This window comes from Carettochelys insculpta, chromosome 23 (assembly GCF_033958435.1).
Source record: "Carettochelys insculpta isolate YL-2023 chromosome 23, ASM3395843v1, whole genome shotgun sequence".
NCBI classification, from domain to species: domain Eukaryota; kingdom Metazoa; phylum Chordata; order Testudines; family Carettochelyidae; genus Carettochelys; species Carettochelys insculpta.
This window is the reverse complement of record NC_134159.1, coordinates 2,488,601-2,508,481: the sequence shown is the minus strand read 5'-3', so window position 1 is coordinate 2,508,481 and position 19,881 is coordinate 2,488,601. Positions and strand designations below refer to the sequence as shown.

The 19,881-nt window shown below is 47.1% G+C and overlaps 2 protein-coding genes across 3 annotated transcripts in view; one reads left to right on the top strand and one right to left on the bottom strand.

Moving 5' to 3' along the window:
* Positions 1-1,251: 1,251 nt before the first annotated feature.
* C23H1orf50 (chromosome 23 C1orf50 homolog) lies at positions 1,252-14,391 on the bottom strand (the record flags this gene model as incomplete). Its single annotated transcript, XM_075018186.1, has 4 exons — positions 1,252-4,636; positions 6,306-6,437; positions 11,026-11,112; positions 14,242-14,391. Coding segments are annotated over 4 exons (555 nt in total), but the record flags the coding sequence as incomplete, so codon positions are not given.
* P3H1 (prolyl 3-hydroxylase 1) overlaps positions 14,391-19,881 on the top strand; it is a 23,234-nt gene continuing 17,743 nt past the window's right edge. The window contains exons 1-2 of one of the 2 annotated variants that reach the window (XM_075018185.1): positions 14,391-14,921; positions 19,559-19,711. In XM_075018185.1, coding sequence (XP_074874286.1) covers positions 14,433-14,921; positions 19,559-19,711 — 642 coding nt within the window. In that variant the 5' untranslated portion in view covers positions 14,391-14,432. Of the gene's footprint in view, positions 14,937-19,558; positions 19,712-19,881 lie in introns of both variants that reach the window. The other variant, XM_075018184.1, reaches the window with a different exon arrangement.

Sequence of the window (19,881 nt, the reverse complement as noted above, 5' to 3'; positions counted from 1 at the left end):
GTAATCACAAAAGGAGTCCCACTCCTAACAGACATTTCCAGCCTCTGACAAACAGAGACTAGGGACACAATTCCTTCCCATCTTATCTAATAGCCATTCATGGACCTACCCTCCATGAATTTATCTGGTTGTTTTTTGAACTCCGGTAAAGTCTTGGTCTTCACAACCTCCTCTGGCAAGGAGTTCCACAGGCCAACTATGCACTGTTTGAAGAAAAACTTCATTAGTTTTAAACCCATTAATTTCATTTGGTGATCCCCCCGGCTCTTTTGTTAGGGAAACAGAAATAACTTTTCCTTATTCACTTTTTCCACGCCAGTCACAATTTTCTAGACATCTATCATATCCCCCACTTTAGTCTCCTTTTTTCTAAGATGAGAAGTCCCAGCCCTTTTCTTTTCTCTTTTTCTTCATATGGCACACGTTCCAAACCACTAATAATTTTTTCCCCTTTTCTGAACCTTTTCCAATGCCAAAATCTTTTTTGAGATGAGGTGACCACAGCTGTATGCAAGTATCGGAGGGGTAGCCGTGTTAGTCTGGATCTGTAACAGCAATGAAGTGTCCTGTGGCACCTTATATACTAAAAGAAAAGTTTTGAGCATGAGCTTTCGTGAGCACAGACTCACTTCATCAGATGCTGGTATTCAGCATGGTCGTACCATGGATTCATATAAAGGCAAGCAACGAAGGGTCCTGTGGCACCTTATAGACTAACAGAAAAGTTTAGAGCATGAGCTTTCGTGAGTTAACTCACTTCTTCAGATGCTGGTCCTGGAAATCTGCAAGGCCAGGTATAAATAGGCCAGAGCAAGGCTGGGGATAACGAGGTTAGCTCAGTCAGGCAAGCTGAGTTGTATTGTCATCAGTAGATCTGGAGGTGTGAACTCCAAGAGAGGGGAAGCTGCTTTTGTATTTAGCCAGCCATTCACAGTCTTTGTTTAATCCTGAGCTGAGGGTATTGAATTTGCAAATGAATTGTAGCTCAGCAATTAAAGAAAGACTGTGAATGACTGGCTAAATACAAAAGCAGCTTCCCCTCTCTTGGAGTTCACACCTCCAGATCTACTGATGACAATACAACTCAGCCTGCCTGCCTGAGCTAACCTCGTTATCCCCAGCCTTGCTCTGGCCTATTTATACCTGGCCTTGCAGATTTCCAGGACCAGCATCTGAAGAAGTGAGTTAACTCACGAAAGCTCATGCTCTAAACTTTTCTGTTAGTCTATAAGGTGCCACAGGACCCTTCGTTGCTGCTACAGATCCAGACTAACACAGCTACCCCTCTGATATAAAGGCAAGGTATTCACTGCCTTATTCGCTCTCCCTTTTTAAATGATTCCAAGCTTTGTTTGCAGTTTTTAACAGGGGCAGCACATTGAGTGGATGTTTTCAGAGACCTATCCCCACTAACTCCAAGATCTCTCTCGAGCAGTCATAGATAAATTAGTCCCCATCATTTTGTATATATAATTGGATTATTTTTTCCAATGTCTATTACTTTACATTTATCAACATTAAAATTCATTTGCCATTTTGTTACCCAATCAGTTAGTTTTTTGAGATCTTTTTGAAGCTCTTCAGTCTACTTTGTTTTTAACTTTTCTGCACAGTTTAGTGTCAGCAAACAAAAGATATGACAGTTCTTTTAGCTCGGCCCTTAGCCACCCGGCTCGCAAATGGGCATCGTAATATGCTCTTCAGGGCAGCAGATTCAAAACGTGGGAAACTGAAGCAGGGAGCAGGTTCCACCTTCGCAGCCCCCCTCTGTGAACATCCCTCCACCTCCCCTTCCAATTAAATAGGTTGGGGGCATAGGTGCATGGAGTATGGATGCTGCTGCACCCTCTGGTGCCTTTACCAAGTGTTTTCCAATATATATTGTGTTTAAAATCTGGGTCAATGGCTTTCAGCACCCCCCTTCTAAATATTGTTCTGACACACTTTGTTGGGGGTGGGGTTAATAAGTCTGAATGGGGAGATAGGCACATATTGCAGGTGTTCAGGACAGAATCCATTTACTGTTTTCTAAGTTAAAACCTACCTGTTAAAGGGACAGCTAGTATCTATAAGCATGTAAAGGTCACATGCAACACTCAAAAGTTACCTGTGAATTAGAGCCAGCTCCTCACAGCAAGAAATGCTCTAAGCTGCCACCAAATGGAAACAGCGAGGATTCACCACACTGGCCCTTACAGCAGGAGATTGTGCATACACTGTAAGGGAAACCCAGAATCTATTCTTCACTTCCTGCAGAACCAGTGCAGGAGCTTTCAAATGCTCCTTCAGTTGTAGCTCAGGTCACAGGGGCTTTCCAACTATTTATGTACTTCCCCAACACTAAAAACACTGGAAACATTCTTCATGTTAACATTAGCTGCTGTAGGACACTGCAAAGTGTGGCCAGCTAATAACGCTCCCATGGGACGGGAAGTCCCTGTCCAAGTGACAATCCTGTCCACAGAAAGGAGGCCAAAAGTGATTCTTGTGCAATGGGCAGAGAGATCGATCAATACTGTTATATAGCTGGATGAACAAATAGGTGAGGCTCTTTTTACAATGATTAAACCTTTGGATGGAAGTGACTTAAAAAGATTAAATAACCAAGGCAGAGACCTAGTTTCCCTGCCTGTGTAATGAACCCCACATGCATCCCAGCTCTATATAACTAAAACAGCATCACCTGCAATTAAGTTGGAAATAAGTAGTTTGCACTTTAGTCCTATGGCTGGGACAATGGCATCTCACTAATTCTCAATTTTTATATTTTGGTATTGAAATACAAGCAAGCACCTGAGAATATAAAAAAGATACCTTCAGTAAATATCCTACTCCTCCTGCCAAAAATCCCATAAGCTTTGTGATTTAAACCAGTGCTCAGAAGTTGTTTCCTGTGAAAGTAAACCCAGCAAGCAATAGGAATTGCATAAGGAAGGAAGAACATACAGTTCTGGTAGTACAGCTGCTGAAATTATTTTGTGGTGGAGCATACTTATTTCTCCCATATTGGAAGAAAATCTGGAAACACATTACAATAATTAACATGAGACCTAAGAACCCTCCACTCAGTCATTAGACACTTTGTAAGGCCCAGGGATCTGTGGGGGGGTGGTAGCCTAAGATTTTGGCAGCGTTCTAGATTATGTATTTTCTTACTTTTAAGCCAAACTTTGTACTCTAATTTAATTTAAACATCACACCCAAATGACAGATATTCTTATTTTAATCTGTGTATTTGATAACTTAAGTTTTATACTGAAATTAAATTTTTCCTGATCAAAACAGCACCTTCAGGAATCCCCCAGGTCTCATCCCCCTGAAGGAGGCAGCAGGTCAAAAGTGTCCTAGAGGGCCTTGTTTCTTGAACATTTTATGACAGGCTACCCCCGCTGAGTCTGGCTCATGCATCAGGTCAAATGGAATTTGCTCAGCATCCAGGAATTGTGGCCTCTCCAAGAATAAGGTACTTAAATTTACTCCTGTGGATATTAGTGACCTCACGGCCATTTAGCACAAGTAAAACTACAAACTGCGGGACAGCTAGACTCATACCACTTAGCCTTATTAGCAGCCAGGCAGAAAGGCAAAAGAAATATTAAGCTTCAAGACTTCTGGATAAAAGTGGCATAATTACAAAATCTGTTACTGAGAACTAAAGAACAACAGGAAAGTTGGGATTCCACATTATTGAAGTCTCCCATGTGGAGAGAGGATATGCCTCTGTCCTACTTAGGTTGACTTAAGTCAACTTAGAGCCACTGTAATAATTACTACAGAGGTTCATGTCCACATTACTTTATTCTGTCAGTGGTATGCATCCTCACCAGGGACATTTCCATTGATTAAAGAGGAGCCATGTGGGGTGCTGAGAGCCCAGGCTTTCCATACAGCTCTCCACCACGTAAAGGGAAGCTGCCCCAGTTCCTGGTGGGGAGCTGAAAGCTTGGGGGAGAGGGTAGCATGACAGCAGGGGACCAAGGGGCAGCAGCACAGCTGGCAGCAACCAGACTCTAGGTGGAGCCCCCATCTGCCCTAGGGTGAAAGCCCAAGTTCTGTACAGCTCTCTTACTAGTTTCATGGCTCCAGGAGGGAGCCGTGAAATTGACAAGAATGACAGTCAACAGCAAATGTAAATAACCTGCAGTGACACTCTGATGGATGTGGAGTTATTATGGTACCATGTAACAGGGCACTTACATCAGCCCTGGTAGATCATGAAAGAAGATGCCTGGGAAACTCAAGACAGATGTCTATTCTTAGAGCTCATAATTGATGGCATTAGCATTTTAAATGCAAATCTAGAACAAGGGCTATATGAAATGAGCTGCTGAAGTACATTTTCATTTCTTGGTCTCTATTCTTGAAACTCCTTTTGCAGTGGTCAGGTAAGCACAATCCATTCTCTTCTGAAGCCATTCAGAATGCCTTTGTTGTTAACTGCCAGCCTGCTTCACTTGGTGAGCCCTTGGAAGTTGGGCTCCGTACACTGAGGCAATGCTGCCTGCTGGCTCAGCAGCTTGTCAAGAATGCTAATTTCAGCATCTCGTTTCTCAATGTTCTCAGATGAAGTCCAGGACATGTCGTGCTGAAGCTTATAAGCACCAAGAAATTCATTTGGACAATTGGTCCCCCATTCCTGTAGAAAATAGGAGACAAGTTCATGTCAGGTTCTGATCTCCTACACAATTCAGCATTTACATTGATTACAGAGGTCTGCATACTAGGACTGACCCGCTCTACTGACACTGACAGATTTTAATATTGAGTGCTGTCACACTTCCTAACAGAAGACTTTCTCCAGTTTTGAAGGGTTGCTTCTTTCTTGCGACATTACTGATTAGTTAACCCTCCAAAGGGGGAAAAAAACCCTGTACCTGGGCACAAATATGGTGTATTCAAGTGTGCACACTAACAGGTATATAAAAATGGAAGGTGTATGTTAAAAGTAGCAAAGCTATGCATATGGTATTGGGGGAAGAGGGAATGGGACACAGAGGATTTTGCCTAGACATCTGTTGGGAGGGAGAGGACAGATACCAGGAGCCATATGAATTAGAGGATTCACGCAAGCTCATTCATATATGTTTGGTTTGGAGTGATACAATACCCAAATGCTGATTTCAAAAATGTAAAGTAGCAGGCTAGCCAAAGCCTATGACCTCCCTAAGCATGAGCAACACTGCCAACAACTCTGGCATATCTTAAGACTCGTTACCATACTTTCTAATACAAGCTCTGCGCAGTGACTTAGCCAAATGGAGGCATTTATTGCCATGGACCACAGTAAGTTTTTTTCTGTACTATGCCATGACAATCCAATTTTATTAAAGAATCAGAATTGGATATTGAACACTGCTGAGGAAAGAAAAAACCACACACCCAGCTTTGGCCTCAGAGGCTCCTCAGACTAACATCAAGAACAAAGTCCCAGGAAGCTATGAGCTCTATTCCTGAACACTCAACATCCAGGCCTGTAGTGAGCAGAGTGATTAGAAGGGGGCCTACTCAGCAAGCTACTGCAGGGGCACAAGGGGGCAGGCGGAGATAAGTATCACACAGCACAGTTTGTCATGTGTAACCCTCTTGATATGCAACAAGAATCCTCAATTCCACATTTTATGAAAACTCCAAAACTCTTTTGGTTCACACCCAAGGACAGGGCAGCTGTGGCTGCTTGGAACAGAGCAGCTTCTCCAACACACACTCCACAATACACCAAGAGCTAAGTACCCCCACTTTCTAAGCACAAGAAATGCTGAGCCATGAGGAGTCAGTGAATCAAGGTTTGGACTCAGCCACTGGAAAAGATTATCCTGAGGAGACTCACTGACTTGGTGCTCAGAGGATCTGGTCCTGCAAACACATGTATACATCCTACCAGGAGGGCACTCAGTCTCCTAGTCAGTTCTCAGATCACCCTAATATTTTATTTATGCCTGCTTTCTAAACAGCTACAAGACTTTTCAACTTTCCTCAAAGGTGATTTCACAATATAGCTCCCAAGCAACCTGTGAGCACAAACCAAGTCACCAAGAAAAACCACCCTCCTAAGAAGAGGTTTAGTAAGTACACCCTCACTGGATCAATGGGCCTTTCACTGAGAGAGCAAAGAGACAGAATGAGCCAGCCCCCAATGTGTTCTGGCCACATCCCCTTAAACTCACTCTTGATTCTCTCTCTATTTGATTTCCATGACCAGCCTCTGAAGAAGCGAGTCTTTGCTCACAAAAGCTCATGCTCAAAACTTTTCTGTTAGTCTAGAAGGTGCCACAGGACCCTTCGTTGCTCTCTCTATTCCCATGTACCTTTGGAGAAAGGATGGAAAAGTATCTCTGTCCACTTTCTCGCTTGTATAGGTAGTAGATGTTTCCTGGTTTCTTCACAATGTTGCAGGCCACATGATGCAGATCAGCATCTCTGTTAGCATCATCCAAGACCTACACACAACAAAACTGTAAGACTCCTGGAACCCTTTCTGAAATCCGCACAACTGAAAAGAATAACGCAACCCTATCATGTTAAGACTGTAGAGCACATATAAAAACAGCATGCCCATCAGTACTGAAACACAGCAACAATTCTCCACCAAGAACACTATGCCTTTGAACAGGGGTGAGCAAACTGTTTATGTCAGGCCTCACTTTTCATCTCTGCAATTAGCAGCCTCCCCACCACTCCTACCCCAACCTGAGTGAGGACCACAGGAGGGGATGCAGGGAGCAGTGCTCAGGAAGGAGATACTGGGGGGTTCCAAGGTGGGAGAGATACTCAGGGAGAGGACGCACCTATTCAGGTGGCATCCAAACCTTGTTGCTTCTTCCTCTGTAACATCTGAGATGTTAGCTTAAATACTGGAGCACAGAAGCCTAGGGAACAAACAGGAAGAATCAGAGGCCCTGGCACAGTCAAACAAGCATGAGGTGGTTGGAATAATGGAGAATTGGTGGGACAATTTGCATAACTGGAGCACGGTCATAGAAGGTTATAAATTGTTTAGGAATGACAGACAGGGGAGAAAAGGAGGAGGAGTTATGCTCTATGTGAGGGAGCAGTGTGATTGCTCAGAGCTCCAGTATGAGGAAGGAGAAAATCCAGTTGAGTGTCTTTGGGTTAAGCTTAGAGGTGGAAGTAACAGAGGTAATGTTGTAGTTGGTGTCTGTTATAGACCGCCAGATCAGGGAGATGAGATAAATGAGGCTAAGTGAAGCTTCCAAATCACAGACCCTGGTTCTCATGGGAGACTTTAATCATCCAGACAATCCAGGAAGTTTTTGGAGAATGTTGGGGATAACTTCTTGGTACAAGTGCTGAAGGAACCAACCAGGGGCCGTGCGCAACTTGACCTGCTGCTCACAAGCAGGGAAGAACTAGTAGAAGAAAGAGAAGTGGGAGGGAACCTGGGCTGTAGCAACCATGATATTGCAGATTTCATGATCCAGACAAAAGAAAGGTGAGCAGTAACATACAGACCCTTGATTTCAGAACAGCAGACTCTGACTCCCTAAGAGAACGGACAAGCAGGATCACTTGGGAAATGAAGATGAAGAGGAAAAGAGTTGAAGAGAACTGACAGTATTTTAAAGTAGTTTTACTGAAGGCACAGGAACAAACAATCCCGCTGCAGAGTAAGAAACGCAAACATGGTAGGCAACCAGCTTGGCTTAACAAGGAAATCCTTAGTCAGCTTAAATTAAAAAAGGATGCATACAAGGAATGGAAACGTGGACAGTTGACTAAGGAGGAGTATAAACATACGGCTGGAGAATGCCAGGCAGTAATCAGGAAAGCGAAAGCACAATTGGAACTGCAGCTGGCAAGGGATGTGAAGAGTAACAAGAGTACAGGCATTTGAACAATAAACGGGTTATCAGAGAAGGTGTGGGGCCATTACCGGATGAGAGAGGTAACCTAGTGACAGATGATGCAGGAAAAGCTGAAGTACTCAATGCTTTTTTTGCCTCAGTCTTCACAGACAAAGTCAACTTCCACATGACGGTCCTAGATGATGCAGTATGGGAAGGTGGAGGGCAGCCACCTGTGGGGAAGAAACAAGTTCTGAGCTATCTAGAAAAACTAGATGTGCACAAGTCCATGGGTCTGGATTTAATGCACCCCAGGGTACTAAGGGAATTGGCAGAGGTCACTGCTGAACCTTTGGCCATTATCCTTGAAGACTCTTGGAGATCGGGGGATATACCGGCTGACTGGAAGAAGGCAAAAGTAGTGCCCATCTTGAAAAAAGGAAAGAAGGACAATCCAGGGAACTATAGACCCATCAGCCTTACCTCAATCCCTGGGGGAAAAATGGAGGGGATCCTCAAGGAATCCGTTTTGGAGCACTTGGAAGAGGGGAAAGTGATCAAAAGTAGCCAAAATGGATTCGCCAGGGGCAAGTCCTGCCTGACCAATCTGATTAGCTTCTATAATGAGGTAACAAGCTCTGTGGACGTGCGGAAGTCAGTGGATGCGATATACCTTGACTTCAGCAAGGCTTTTGATACAGTCTCCCACAACATTCTTGCCCATAAGTTAAGGAAATATGGATTGGATCCTTGGACTATAAGATGGACAGAAAGCTGGCTTGATGGTCGGGCCCAACGGGTAGTGGTCAATGGCTCAATATCTGGATGGCGGTCTGTTTCAAGCGGAGTGCCGCAAGGCTCGGTTCTGGGGCTGGTGTTATTCAACATCTTTATTAACGACTTGGATTGCACCCTCAGCAAGTTTGCAGATGACACAAAACTAGGGGGAGAGGTAGATTCGTTGGAGGGTAGAGAGAGAATCCAGAGAGACCTGGATAAATTGGAGGACTGGGCCAAAAGAAATCTGATGCGGTTCAATAAGGAGAAGTGTAGAGTCCTGCACCTCGGGCGGAAGAATCCCAAGCATTGTTACAGGCTGGGGACTGAGTGGCTCAGCAGCAGTACCGATGGAAAGGGACCTGGGGTTATGGTGGATGAAAGGCTGGATATGAGTAAACGGTGTGCCCTTGTAGCCAAGAAGGCTAACTGCATACTAGGGTGCATTAGGAGGAGCATTTCGAGCAGATCTAGAGAAGTAATTATTCCTCTTTATTCGACACTGGCGAGGCCACATCTGGAATATTGTGTCCAGTTTTGGGCCCCCCAGTATAAAAAGAATGTGATTTGCTGGAGCAGGTTCAGCAAAGGGCAACAAAAATGATTAAGGGTCTGGAGCACTAGACCTGTGAGGATAGGCTGAGGGATTTGGGCTTCTTTAGTTTACAGAAGAAAAGACTTAGAGGTGATTTAATAGCAGCCTTCTACTTCCTGAAGGGGAGCTCTAAAGAAGAGGATGAGAAACTGTTCTCAGTGGTGTCAGATGGCAGAACAAGGAGTAATGGTCTGAAGTTGAAGAGGGAGAGGTGTAGGTTAGATATTAGGAAAAACCACTTCACCAGAAGGGTGGTGAAGCACTGGAATGCGTTGCCTAGAGAGGTGGTGGATTCTCCAACCCTTGAGGTTTTTAAGTCCCAGCTGGACAAGGTCCTGGCTGGGATGACTTAGTGGGGGTTGATCCTGCTTGAAGCAGGGGGCTGGACTAGACGATCTCCTGAGGTCCCTTCCAGTCCTGTGATTCAGTGAATTCTGTGGCATGGGAGGTTATGTCACAAACCCTGTTAGTTCAGTGACGGCTGGTTTCGCTTTAGAGATTGCTCATTTCCATAAACATTTTGAAGTGCACAAACTCCTTTCCTCCTTAAGTAGAGCCCTACCAAACTCATGGTCTATTTTACCAATTTCACAGTCATAGGATTTTAAAAGTAATAGATTTCATAATTGCAGTTATTTAAATCTGAGGTTTCATGGTGGTGTAACTGGATGGATCCTGACTCAAAAAGGAGTTTAGGGCAGTTGCAGTGCTGCTACCTTTACGCCTATACTGCTGCTGAAGAGCAGTGGCTGCAGGCCAGGATCTCAGCTCTAAATGCAGAGCTGCCACCAGCAGCAATGCAGAAGTAAGAATGGCAAAGTCTGGTATTTCCACCCATATTTCTGTGAAGCTACCTGCAGAGCTGGGCTCTCAGCCAGCAGCTGTCACTGTCAGGCCATCCAGCGCTAAAGGCAAAAGTAAGGGTGGCAAGATATGGTATTTCCATCATTACTTCTGCACTGCTGCTGGCAGAGTGCTACCTTTAGAACAGCACACCCAGCCAACAGTTGCATCTCACCAGCCCCCCAGCTCAGAAGGCAGCACAGAAAGGTGGCAATAACACAAACCCTCTAAAATGGGCTTGTGCCCTCCCTGCCATTCCCTTGTGGACCAGGACCCCCACTTGAGAAACTCTGATCCTCCCCCCACCACAAGAAAAATGTTTGCATGGCAGGGATACAAGAGTTCACGGTTTGTGACATGTTTTTCCTGGCCACGAATTTGGTTGGACCTGATCCCTAAAGTTAGGGAGCCAACACAAAGCTCTGACAGTTTCTGGTCAGGTACTCTGCATCAGGACTTTTTCCCTGCCTCCTCCACATACTCACCACTCCTGGAAAAAAGGGAACCATTTCTCTACCAGCCACAGAATGCATTTTCAGAAAGTGGAAATGGACTGTTGCCTGGTTTTTCCTGTTCTCTATATTGTGAAACAGATACACAACTACAAACCATGTACCATTCTGACAGGTGCAGTTGAACCTCTCTAGTCCAACACACTCTTGTCCCACACCATCAGTAATCTGGTACGATTTTAGACAGCTGGATGTCCACTTATCAGGGGCGTGGCCAAGTCATCTGTGACCCCATAAAGTTTGTTTACAGCCACCAGTCCTGGCTGTCAGTGTTCTGTGCTGTTATTTAGCTTTAATTCACCCCTAAAAGTCTAAGAGCTCAGTAAGCAATGAAAGCGTTGGTAATGTGCTAGACATTATTGACCTCCCATGGTCCAGCAAATTCTCTCACTCAGCACCGGTCAGACTCTGACTGAAGAGAGATTCAGCCTGTAGTCGGAATCAGTTCAACTTGCAGAGCTGACAGATAAGCACTGATAGTGTTAGTCTTCCTTACCTTCCGGGCCTGCTCTTGCAGATAGCGGATTTGCTCAGCTATGACAGTCAATTTGTTGCAGGCATTAGCTCGGATGAATTCATCTGCCTGTAAAAAAAAAAAAAGGGGGGGGGGGGGCGGGGAATTTTAATAAGCAGGCATCAGAGGATATTTACTGGCCTTCTCACTCCTTGTAAACATTAGCCTCTATAGGTGTAATGCCCGCAAGCTCCACTTGCACCATCTTGGCCTTTCTGAGCCCACCAAAACTCATGCTGCTTATTTTGGGCAATGTTATAGAAACTGCATAATATGCATCATTACATAACTGGCAAGAAAACTTGCCACAAGCAGCGTGAATGTTGTTATGGTCATAATAAGTACAACTTGAACCTGTCTGATAAGGTTTACACTCTAAAACATGAACTGTTACTTTCCTGGCTAAATGACAGGTCTCCTTTTCAGGTACTGAATATTTCTTTAGCTACATCTACACTAGCATTCCTCTTTCAAAGGCATGCAAGTAAGCAAAATTGAAAAAGCACATGAAGTGCAAATTTACATATGTCACCTTATTTGCAGATTCTTTTGAAAGAAGAAAAGCAGTGTAGATGCAGCTCTTTCAAAAATAAACCCCATTTTTGAAGGAACCCTCATTCCTCCCCCCCCCCTTTTTTTTTTTTTTTTTTTTTTTTAAAGAAAAAGGGTTCTTTCAAAAATGGGTTATTTTCGAAAGAGCCATGTCTACACTGCTTTTCTTCTTTCAAAAGAATATGCAAATGAGGTACCGGATATGTAAATATATGCCTCATTTGAATTTTCAATTTCCCTAAACTGCATGCCTCCTTCGAAAGAGGAATGCTAGTGTAGATGTAGCCTTTGAGTCCTGCTGAGCTGTGTGTTTCCAGATGTACCTATTCTCTTGGTGACGCTGTGGATGAAGACCTTACGTTTGTGCTTTACTTCCAATGAAGGCCAAGAAGTACCACATGTCTGCAAAGATAAAACCAAACTAAACAGATTCCTTGTTCTTGGCATAAATAACTTGTGCAGCAGTTTTCCCATAACAGATTTTTCACCTCAAGATCAGGAGCTGAAATCCAGTCTTCATCAGAACTTATTTGCTAACAATTGATAACTGTTTTGTGGCCCAAGTCAGAGGTTTGACGGTCTGAATGTAATGTTCATGGGGGAGTCACACCACAATTACCAACATAACTAGAACAAATTGCCTCCACAACCCCACATGTAAAAAAGCCAACAACTGATTCTGCCACAGAGTCTAAATTCCCTTTTTGCCTTTAATGGTGGTCCTGAAGGTTCACATTTGAGGAGGGTTGGGAGAAGTTTGCAGTACCTCTGCTGTTCTTCAGTCTCTGAGAATTTAAATTCAAAGCTTATCAGCACTTACATCATTAAGAAAAATAGTATTGGCCTCCTAGGATTATAGGAACTGCCAGACTGGGTCAAATTTGAGGCCAGCTATTCCAGGATTCTGTCTCAGTGATCAGTAACACATGCCTCAGAGAAGATGTAAGAACCTTGCAGGAGGCACAAGTGCGGGATAATCTGCCCCTTTTCATTAGTTCTCATCCTGAGCTCCAGCAGGCAGTCCATGTAAACACTACAGCCATTTGCTGGCACTCTCATATCAGGGTTGGGATGAGGCACTATGCTTGCAGAAGCCCCTAGTGTAGATACTGCTAATCAGCATAACCTCACTTTTGCTGGTCAAGCCTGTTCAATTTAAGCAATGGGAATAAGCTATATCAGGAGAGGCTCTGTTTTGCTAGTATAAGTTGTGTCCATTCGTGGAGTGCTTTGATGGCAAAGTTTAGCCACTCATCCTGTAGCAACGAGTTCCACTCTTCAATCACATATTATATGAAAAATTATTTCTTTTTATCTAGTTTTAATATCCCATCTTTTAGCTCTATTAAACATTACCTTATTCTTGTGCCTGGAGACAAAGAAAACAGATGTTCCTGATCTACCATTTCTATGGCATCCATTATTTTATGTATTTATCATGTCCTGTTCACTGTATAATTAGATCTTATTACATATATCATGTTAATGTTTGTTATTTATTTAAAATATCCCATTTCAAATATTAGAGGCATCTTACAAAAATTAAAAATACACAAATATAGAAATATTTAAAAATACAAAATTCCAAAAGAACATAAAATGTACTAAAACGCACAAAAGAACATAAAATGCACTGTATATGCCAAGATTTTTGCAGCAGCTGAATTTACACCCTTGCTGAACTGAGCACCAGAATTTGAGCTTTCAGGGATTTTAAATTGTTTCTAGTCCTCCTCATTACAGCAGTACACACATGAACCCTGTGAACCAATGTCCGGACCCTGACTAAGGGTGTGTCTACACTACACCTTTAGCAACAGAAAGTGGGGACACTTGCTACAAGGATAGCAGAGCTCTTTCGGTCACTGCAGTGAAGACCCCCTTGCAAAATGAAGTAACTAATTTTCCCATCAGTCTCCAGGGTTTAGCCTGGGCTAAGTAGGACTCTTGGGGTATGTGACACATTCTCACACGCACACCCTACCCCGCAGCGACACAGCTAAGCCAATCTCAGTTTTAGGGGTAGACGGGGTGAGTGACAATTTCTCGAGGGGGCACGCCAAGACCTCGGTGAGTGACCAAAGGCCACGATGTTAATGGAGAAGGCGCAAGTCCGAGATGGAGATGTGGTGCAGAAAGGAAGGGGGTGTAAGAGACTTAGAGGCAGGGGGAGATGGGCTCTGGGAAGGAGGGGGTGGTGACTTGGGGCAAGGCAGTGGGGTGCAGGGCCCTGGAGGGGGTATGGGCGCAGGAGTGGGGCTCCTACGCTGCGCCTGTGTGTGCCCAGCACAGGCGAAGGCCAGCGCTGCCTCAAGCAGCTCCAAAGCCCTGGCCCCCCGCGCCGCCTCCCAGCCCCACCGGCGGAACCCCTCAGCGTCCCGCTCCCCGCCGCTGTGATGGTCCCCAGCTCCGGTTGCCGCAACGCCCCGGCCCCGGCCCCGGCTCACAGCGCTGCCCGGCCGCAGGGAGGAGCGGGGCGCCCGAGGGCAGCAGGCCGGTGACCGGCGCTGGGGGCGGGGGCCGGGCGGCGCTCACCGCATGGGGGGAGCGTCGCGGCCTGAACCCTCCGCCGGGGGGGGGGGGCGAGGCAGCCGCCAGTACGAGGGGCCCCCACTGCCCTCCGGGGCGCCCGCGCCGGCCCCTCACCTTCTGCACCTGCTGGGCCAGAGCCACGAGGTCGCCGGGGTCCGCGACGCGGCCCGCCCCGCGCTCCACCAGCGCCGCCTCGGCCCCTGCGGAGAGACACAGCGCGCCGGTTAGCGAGCGGCGCGGCCCGGCCCGTGGGCCAAGGCGGGGGCGGCCTCACTCACTCACCCGCCTCAGCCCTCCCGTCCGCCATGGCGGCCGCGCCGAGTGCTCGGGGGCGGGGCTCGCCGGGGGGCGGGGCGCTGCCGCCGCCGCCGCCGGTCCCGTCTGTCTCTGCCCGCTCGGCCATGGCGCTGGCCGCGCTGCTCCTGCTGCCGCTGCTGGCCCCGTGCGCGGCGCAGTCCGCGGAGCCGCTCGAGCCGCCCGACGCGCTGTTCGCCGCCGGCTCCGAGGCCTACGCGCGCGGGGACTGGCCCGCCGTCATCCTGCACATGGAGCGGGCGCTGCGGGCGCGGGGGGCGCTGCGCGCCCAGCTGGTGCGGTGCCGGCTGAGCTGCGCCAACAGCACCGCCTGGCCCGCCGAGGAGCCGGGCCCGCTGCGCGACCTGCTCTTCTTCCAGCAGCTGCTGCGCCGCGCCGCCTGCCTGCGGGCCTGCGCCCCGGGCGCCCCGACCCGCTACCTGCTCAGCGAGGAGCTGGAGCTGGAGTTCCGCAAGCGCAGCCCCTACAACTACCTGCAGGTGGCCTACTTCAGGGTGAGGCGCCGGGCGGGGCGAGGGGGAACCCTGGGCCCCCGGCTTCACAGGGGGGCTGTGTCCATGCGGAGCCGCCGGGGGAGTGGTGCGGCCCGGTAGTGGGGCCGAGGGCAGGGGCTGACTGTGGCTCAGGTGTCCAGCTGTGTGGATGAACCCGAGGGACATCCACGCCTGGCCTCTGCTGGGGGGCAGCGTCCCCAGGCTCGGCGTTGCAGTGCACAGGGGGCTCCAGAGCTGGGCTGTCACCGGTCACTGGCCACGCTGGGCCGTTTTCCAGCCGCTAGGACCTTTTGGCTTGAGAAATGAGCCTGCAGGCGGATTAGAGCTGCTGCCGAATGCAGGAGCCTGTTGCCAGGTGAGACCTAAAGGCTATGGGCCGCATGTCCTGTGTCTGCTGCTGCCCTCTGATATGGGAGTTCTGGTCCCATCTGCCACCGTCCAGTGCATCCAATCCTGTGTGGCAGCGGAGCTGAGAGTTTTAGTAAACTGTGATCAGCTGAAAGCCTGTGTCCGTTCCACGGCGATGGGTGTGTGCACTCACTCCTGTCCGTGCTGGGCTCGGTGGCCTCTGGTAAGAGTGTACAGGCCTGATTGGTTCTTTGAAATACATGATAACTAATTAGGCTAAACAGTCCCTTGCTCCTGCTAGCTGAGTGTGACTGTACATTCTCGGGCCGGAGGAGGAACTCTGTGTGAGCGCCAAAACGTCTCTCTCACCAACAGAAGTTGGCCCAATAAAAGACATTCCCTTCCCCACATTGGCTGACTAAACGGGTCACAAAAGGGCGGGCAGATCCATTTGTCCTTTCCCTGGGTACCAATCCAGAGGCCTTGTGTGCTGCAGACCCATCCCTCCTCAGGGAGTGCTGGCATGCTGTTGTGTTGAGTGGGTCTCCTGGACGATGCTAGGAAAGGAAGCAGCTGCATCTGGAAGGGGAACAGGATGGTGCAAGGAGGGGGGCTGTGAAAATTTATCAGGGAAAATGCAGGCTGCGACTAAAGGAAATGCACGAGGGATCAGTGGGAGCACGAGGGAATGCTAGAGATGGGCAGAAGGGTGCTCTGGGATCTGACTTCAGGCCAGTCCTGTGCTGGTATTTAGTAACCTAGTTGGTGAGGGCAGTGCCAGGTCTCTGGCCTCAGCATCACTGGCAGGCCGCATGCTAGTGAAAGGGACATCCCCCTAACTCCTCCTGTGCTGTGCTTCATATGCTGCTGGTTTCCTTTTTCCCAGGGTATGTAACAGTATCCAGCCGAGGAGCTCTCCATCCTCCCCTCTCGCAGCTCTTCCCATTCCAGGGCAGGGCAGGCTGATGGAGTTTATGCCACATGTGCAGTCCCAGCTGCTTCCACATGCGTCCCCTCCTTTTCCTGCTGTAGAAAGTCCAGCCCCCTCTATTCTCCTTCCTTCTTCAGAAGCTGATGTGCCACGTAGTAAGCTGGGGGCTGTCTCAGCCTTTAAGCCCAGTGTAATGGGATCCGCAAGGGGCTCACGTTTCAGAGCTGATGTGAAGTACAGCTGTAGTCCGAGAAGTGGAAAAAATGGCCGCTTGTGTATGTTTGTCCCATTCGGTGACTTTACTGAGATGTGTGTTGACACCATGACATCTGTATTTAGTCCTAATATTGTAAAACTCTGACTCTAGAGCTAACACTGTGCTCCAGTCGGCACTTCCAGAAAACAGCTTCAAGGAATGTCCTTATAAGGTGTTGGGGTATCAGTCCCCTTGGGGACTGTATGGTATTGAGGATCTCATTGCCTCTCTGTGGCACAGAGAATTTCCTGTAGCCCAAGACCAGTGGAGCCACAGACCCTTTTGTGTTTGTTTCTGCTTTGCCCCCAAGAAAGATTTAAAGCAAAAATGATCTCAGGTTCATTAGTTGTCAAGTCAATCACACTTCCGTTGAATATGTTTTAACTACCTGAAGGTTATGAGAAGAAAAAATATTCCGCTTGTTTACTTTGTGCATTTGACAGTTTCATTTTCCACTCTGTACTTAGCTGGTATCTCTTGTTACCTGTCTTTCACACAGCCAGATGGAAGAGAAAATATTTTTAACGTGGAAAAATGTAGCTTAAAAAACTAAGCTTGGCAGAGCAGTTTTGCATGGATGCAGACTGTGAAACTATTCTGTTCTGTTGTGTTTAGTTTGGTATTGATTAGATTTCACTTGGATGGCCTCTTTTTAAATTCTTATGAAATTTAAACTAGTGAGATAAGGCGCAATTCTTAGAAACACAAAAGGCAGAAATGAAAAAGAGCTATTAAGCCAGTTCATTCAGCCCCTGTCAGTGCAGGATTGAGCTGTGTGGTGCATTCTAGGCTTTGTCTAGTCTGATTTTAAATAAACTAAGAAACAGCTTTCACAACTGCCCTGTATGTTTTGTTCGGGTGTTTATACCAAACCCATCAGGGCTTGTCTATACTAGCCCCCTTCTTCGAAGGGGGCATGCTAATCAGCCCCATGGCAGAATAGCAATGAGGTACTGCACTGCATATGCAGCACCTCATTAGCGTAATACCTGCTGTGCAACCTTTGAAGTTGCCAACTTCGAAGCCAAGGCAAGCGGTGTAGCCGCGGGCACTTCGAAGTTCCCTTACTCCCAAAACATTTTGGGAATGCGGGCACCTCGCAATGCCCACAGCTACATGGCTATTAGTCTATAAGGTGCCACAGGACTTCTTGTTGTTTTTGAAGATACAGACTAACTTGACTACCTCTCTCATACCTGTCACATGATGTCTTCTCCATTTATTTCTTTCCTTCCCTCAAGTGGAAGGGAAGAGGGTGGGGTATTTTCTCTTGGAAGACTCATATTCATTATCATGTGAATGGTTGTTGTACCTAGAGGCCATAGCCAAGATCAGGGTCCTATTGTACTAGGTGTTGTGCATGCTACACGTAATAAAGAAATCCCTGCCCTAAAGATTTTGCAATCTAAAGAGACATAAAAGGGGATGGGAAACAGGAAAGATAAGTATTCCCCTTATACAGACTGGCTCAGAGATTTGTCCAAGGTCATACCCCAAGTCTGTGGCAAAGCCAGGAACTGAATTCGGATCTTCTGAGTCTCAGTCCAGTGCTTTTCTCACAAAACCATCCTTCCACTGTCAAACAGGGAAGCATGGACTAAGCTGCCTGATACCTGCGAATGAACCAAGGACCTTTTTATCTTGGTTGAAATTTTGTGCTGCCCCTCCAGGACAGAGACTTTCAAACAGTTGGAATTCACCTCTAGCCCCCAGCTCAAACCCCCACAATGCATCATTGAAAATCTACAACCTATTCTGGATCAGGATGCTATACTCCAGAAGACTCTAGGTGACAGGCCTGTCCCTTCCTATAGGCAACATCCTAACCTGAGAGAGATTCTCACCAGCAATCACAGGCTACACCGCGGTAATACGAATCCTGGAACATTTACTTGCAACAAACCCCGCTGCCAACTTTGTCCACATATTTATTCTGGGGATACCATCACTGGACCTATCCATGTTTGTTACAAGATCAAAGGTACATTCTCATGCACTTCCACCAACCTTATATATGCTATTATGTGCCAACAGTGCCCTGACGCTATGTACATTGGACAGACTGAGCAAAACCTTCACCAAAGAATAAATGGACACAGGGCAGACATCAAGAAACTCAATACACATAAGCCAGTCAATGAGCACTTCATTGGAGTGGGCCATTCTGTTAAAGATCTGAGAATTTGTGTCCCCAGAACAAAAAGAATTTAACAACAGATTTGAAGGAGAGATTTGTGTGTTAGAATTCATATTCAAATTGAACTCATTAACACATGGTATGAACAGAGACATCAGTTACCTCATGCATCACAGGACTGCTTCCCTTCCTTTGATGCTTGTAATTATCTCAGACAGGACAGTTAACATCTTCCCACCCCCTTCCTTCTTATCCTATTTGATTTCTCATTTTTATTGCAATTTTTTTTTCTTGGTCCTCTGTACTTATAAATGTCAGTCTGTCCTGGAAATGAGATTGAGCTGAAGAAGTGGGTCTGTCCCATGAAAGCTCATCACCAAATAAATCATTTTGTTAGTCTTTAAAGTGCTACATTTTTGCTGCTTTGTTTTGTTGGAGTACAGCCTAACACAGCTACCTCTTTGTTACCATTAAAACCAGACACTGCTCCAGTGAAGTGCTGTTTCCCACCCCACAGGGTTGTCCTGCTGCCTCTGATTGAGTTATTTGCGAGTGGGGAATGTTTATCTAGCCAGCAGGAAACTAAGGGTGAGAGCTCCCCACTGCCTCTCTGATTGTGACCACAGGATGGAGCAAGGAGCCAGGCAGGTCCCAGTGTGTCCAGTGGTGCATCTGCCAGTAGCAATTAGTCCTGCCCTATTTTTGTGCTGCTGCGTAGGCCATGCCGAGGTCCCCCTTGGATGGTGGCTGGTGGAGAGTGGCTGAACTGAGGCACGCTGAGAGGACAGGGACTATGACTGGATGGAGTCAAGAAAATCAATAGGCAGAAGCAGCTGAGGCCTGTGCTCGGCTGATGCGGTAACATGTTCCCAGAGTGCTGAGGACGCTGTCCTTGAGCAATAGGGATTCTGGGCTTTGGCTTCACTTTTCCCCATGTTTTCTTTGCTTAGATTCACAAGATTGATAAGGCTGTTGCAGCCGCTCATACCTTCTTCATGGGGAACCCCGACCACATGGAGATGAGGCAGAACCTGGAGTATTACCAGATGATGGCAGGAGTCAAAGAGTCAGACTTCACCGACCTGGAGGCCAAGCCCCACATGGTAAGACTGCTTCTCCCCAAGCACTGGGGTTCTACCCAGGGTCAGGGCTTCCACTCTCCCCTCCCAGCCCTGCGCCATCATTTCCTGGGGCACTCAAAGTCTGGGAGGTGCATTTGAATGAGCAAAGTCTCCTTCTGCACTTGCAGCTGACCTGCAGTGGCTACAAACAA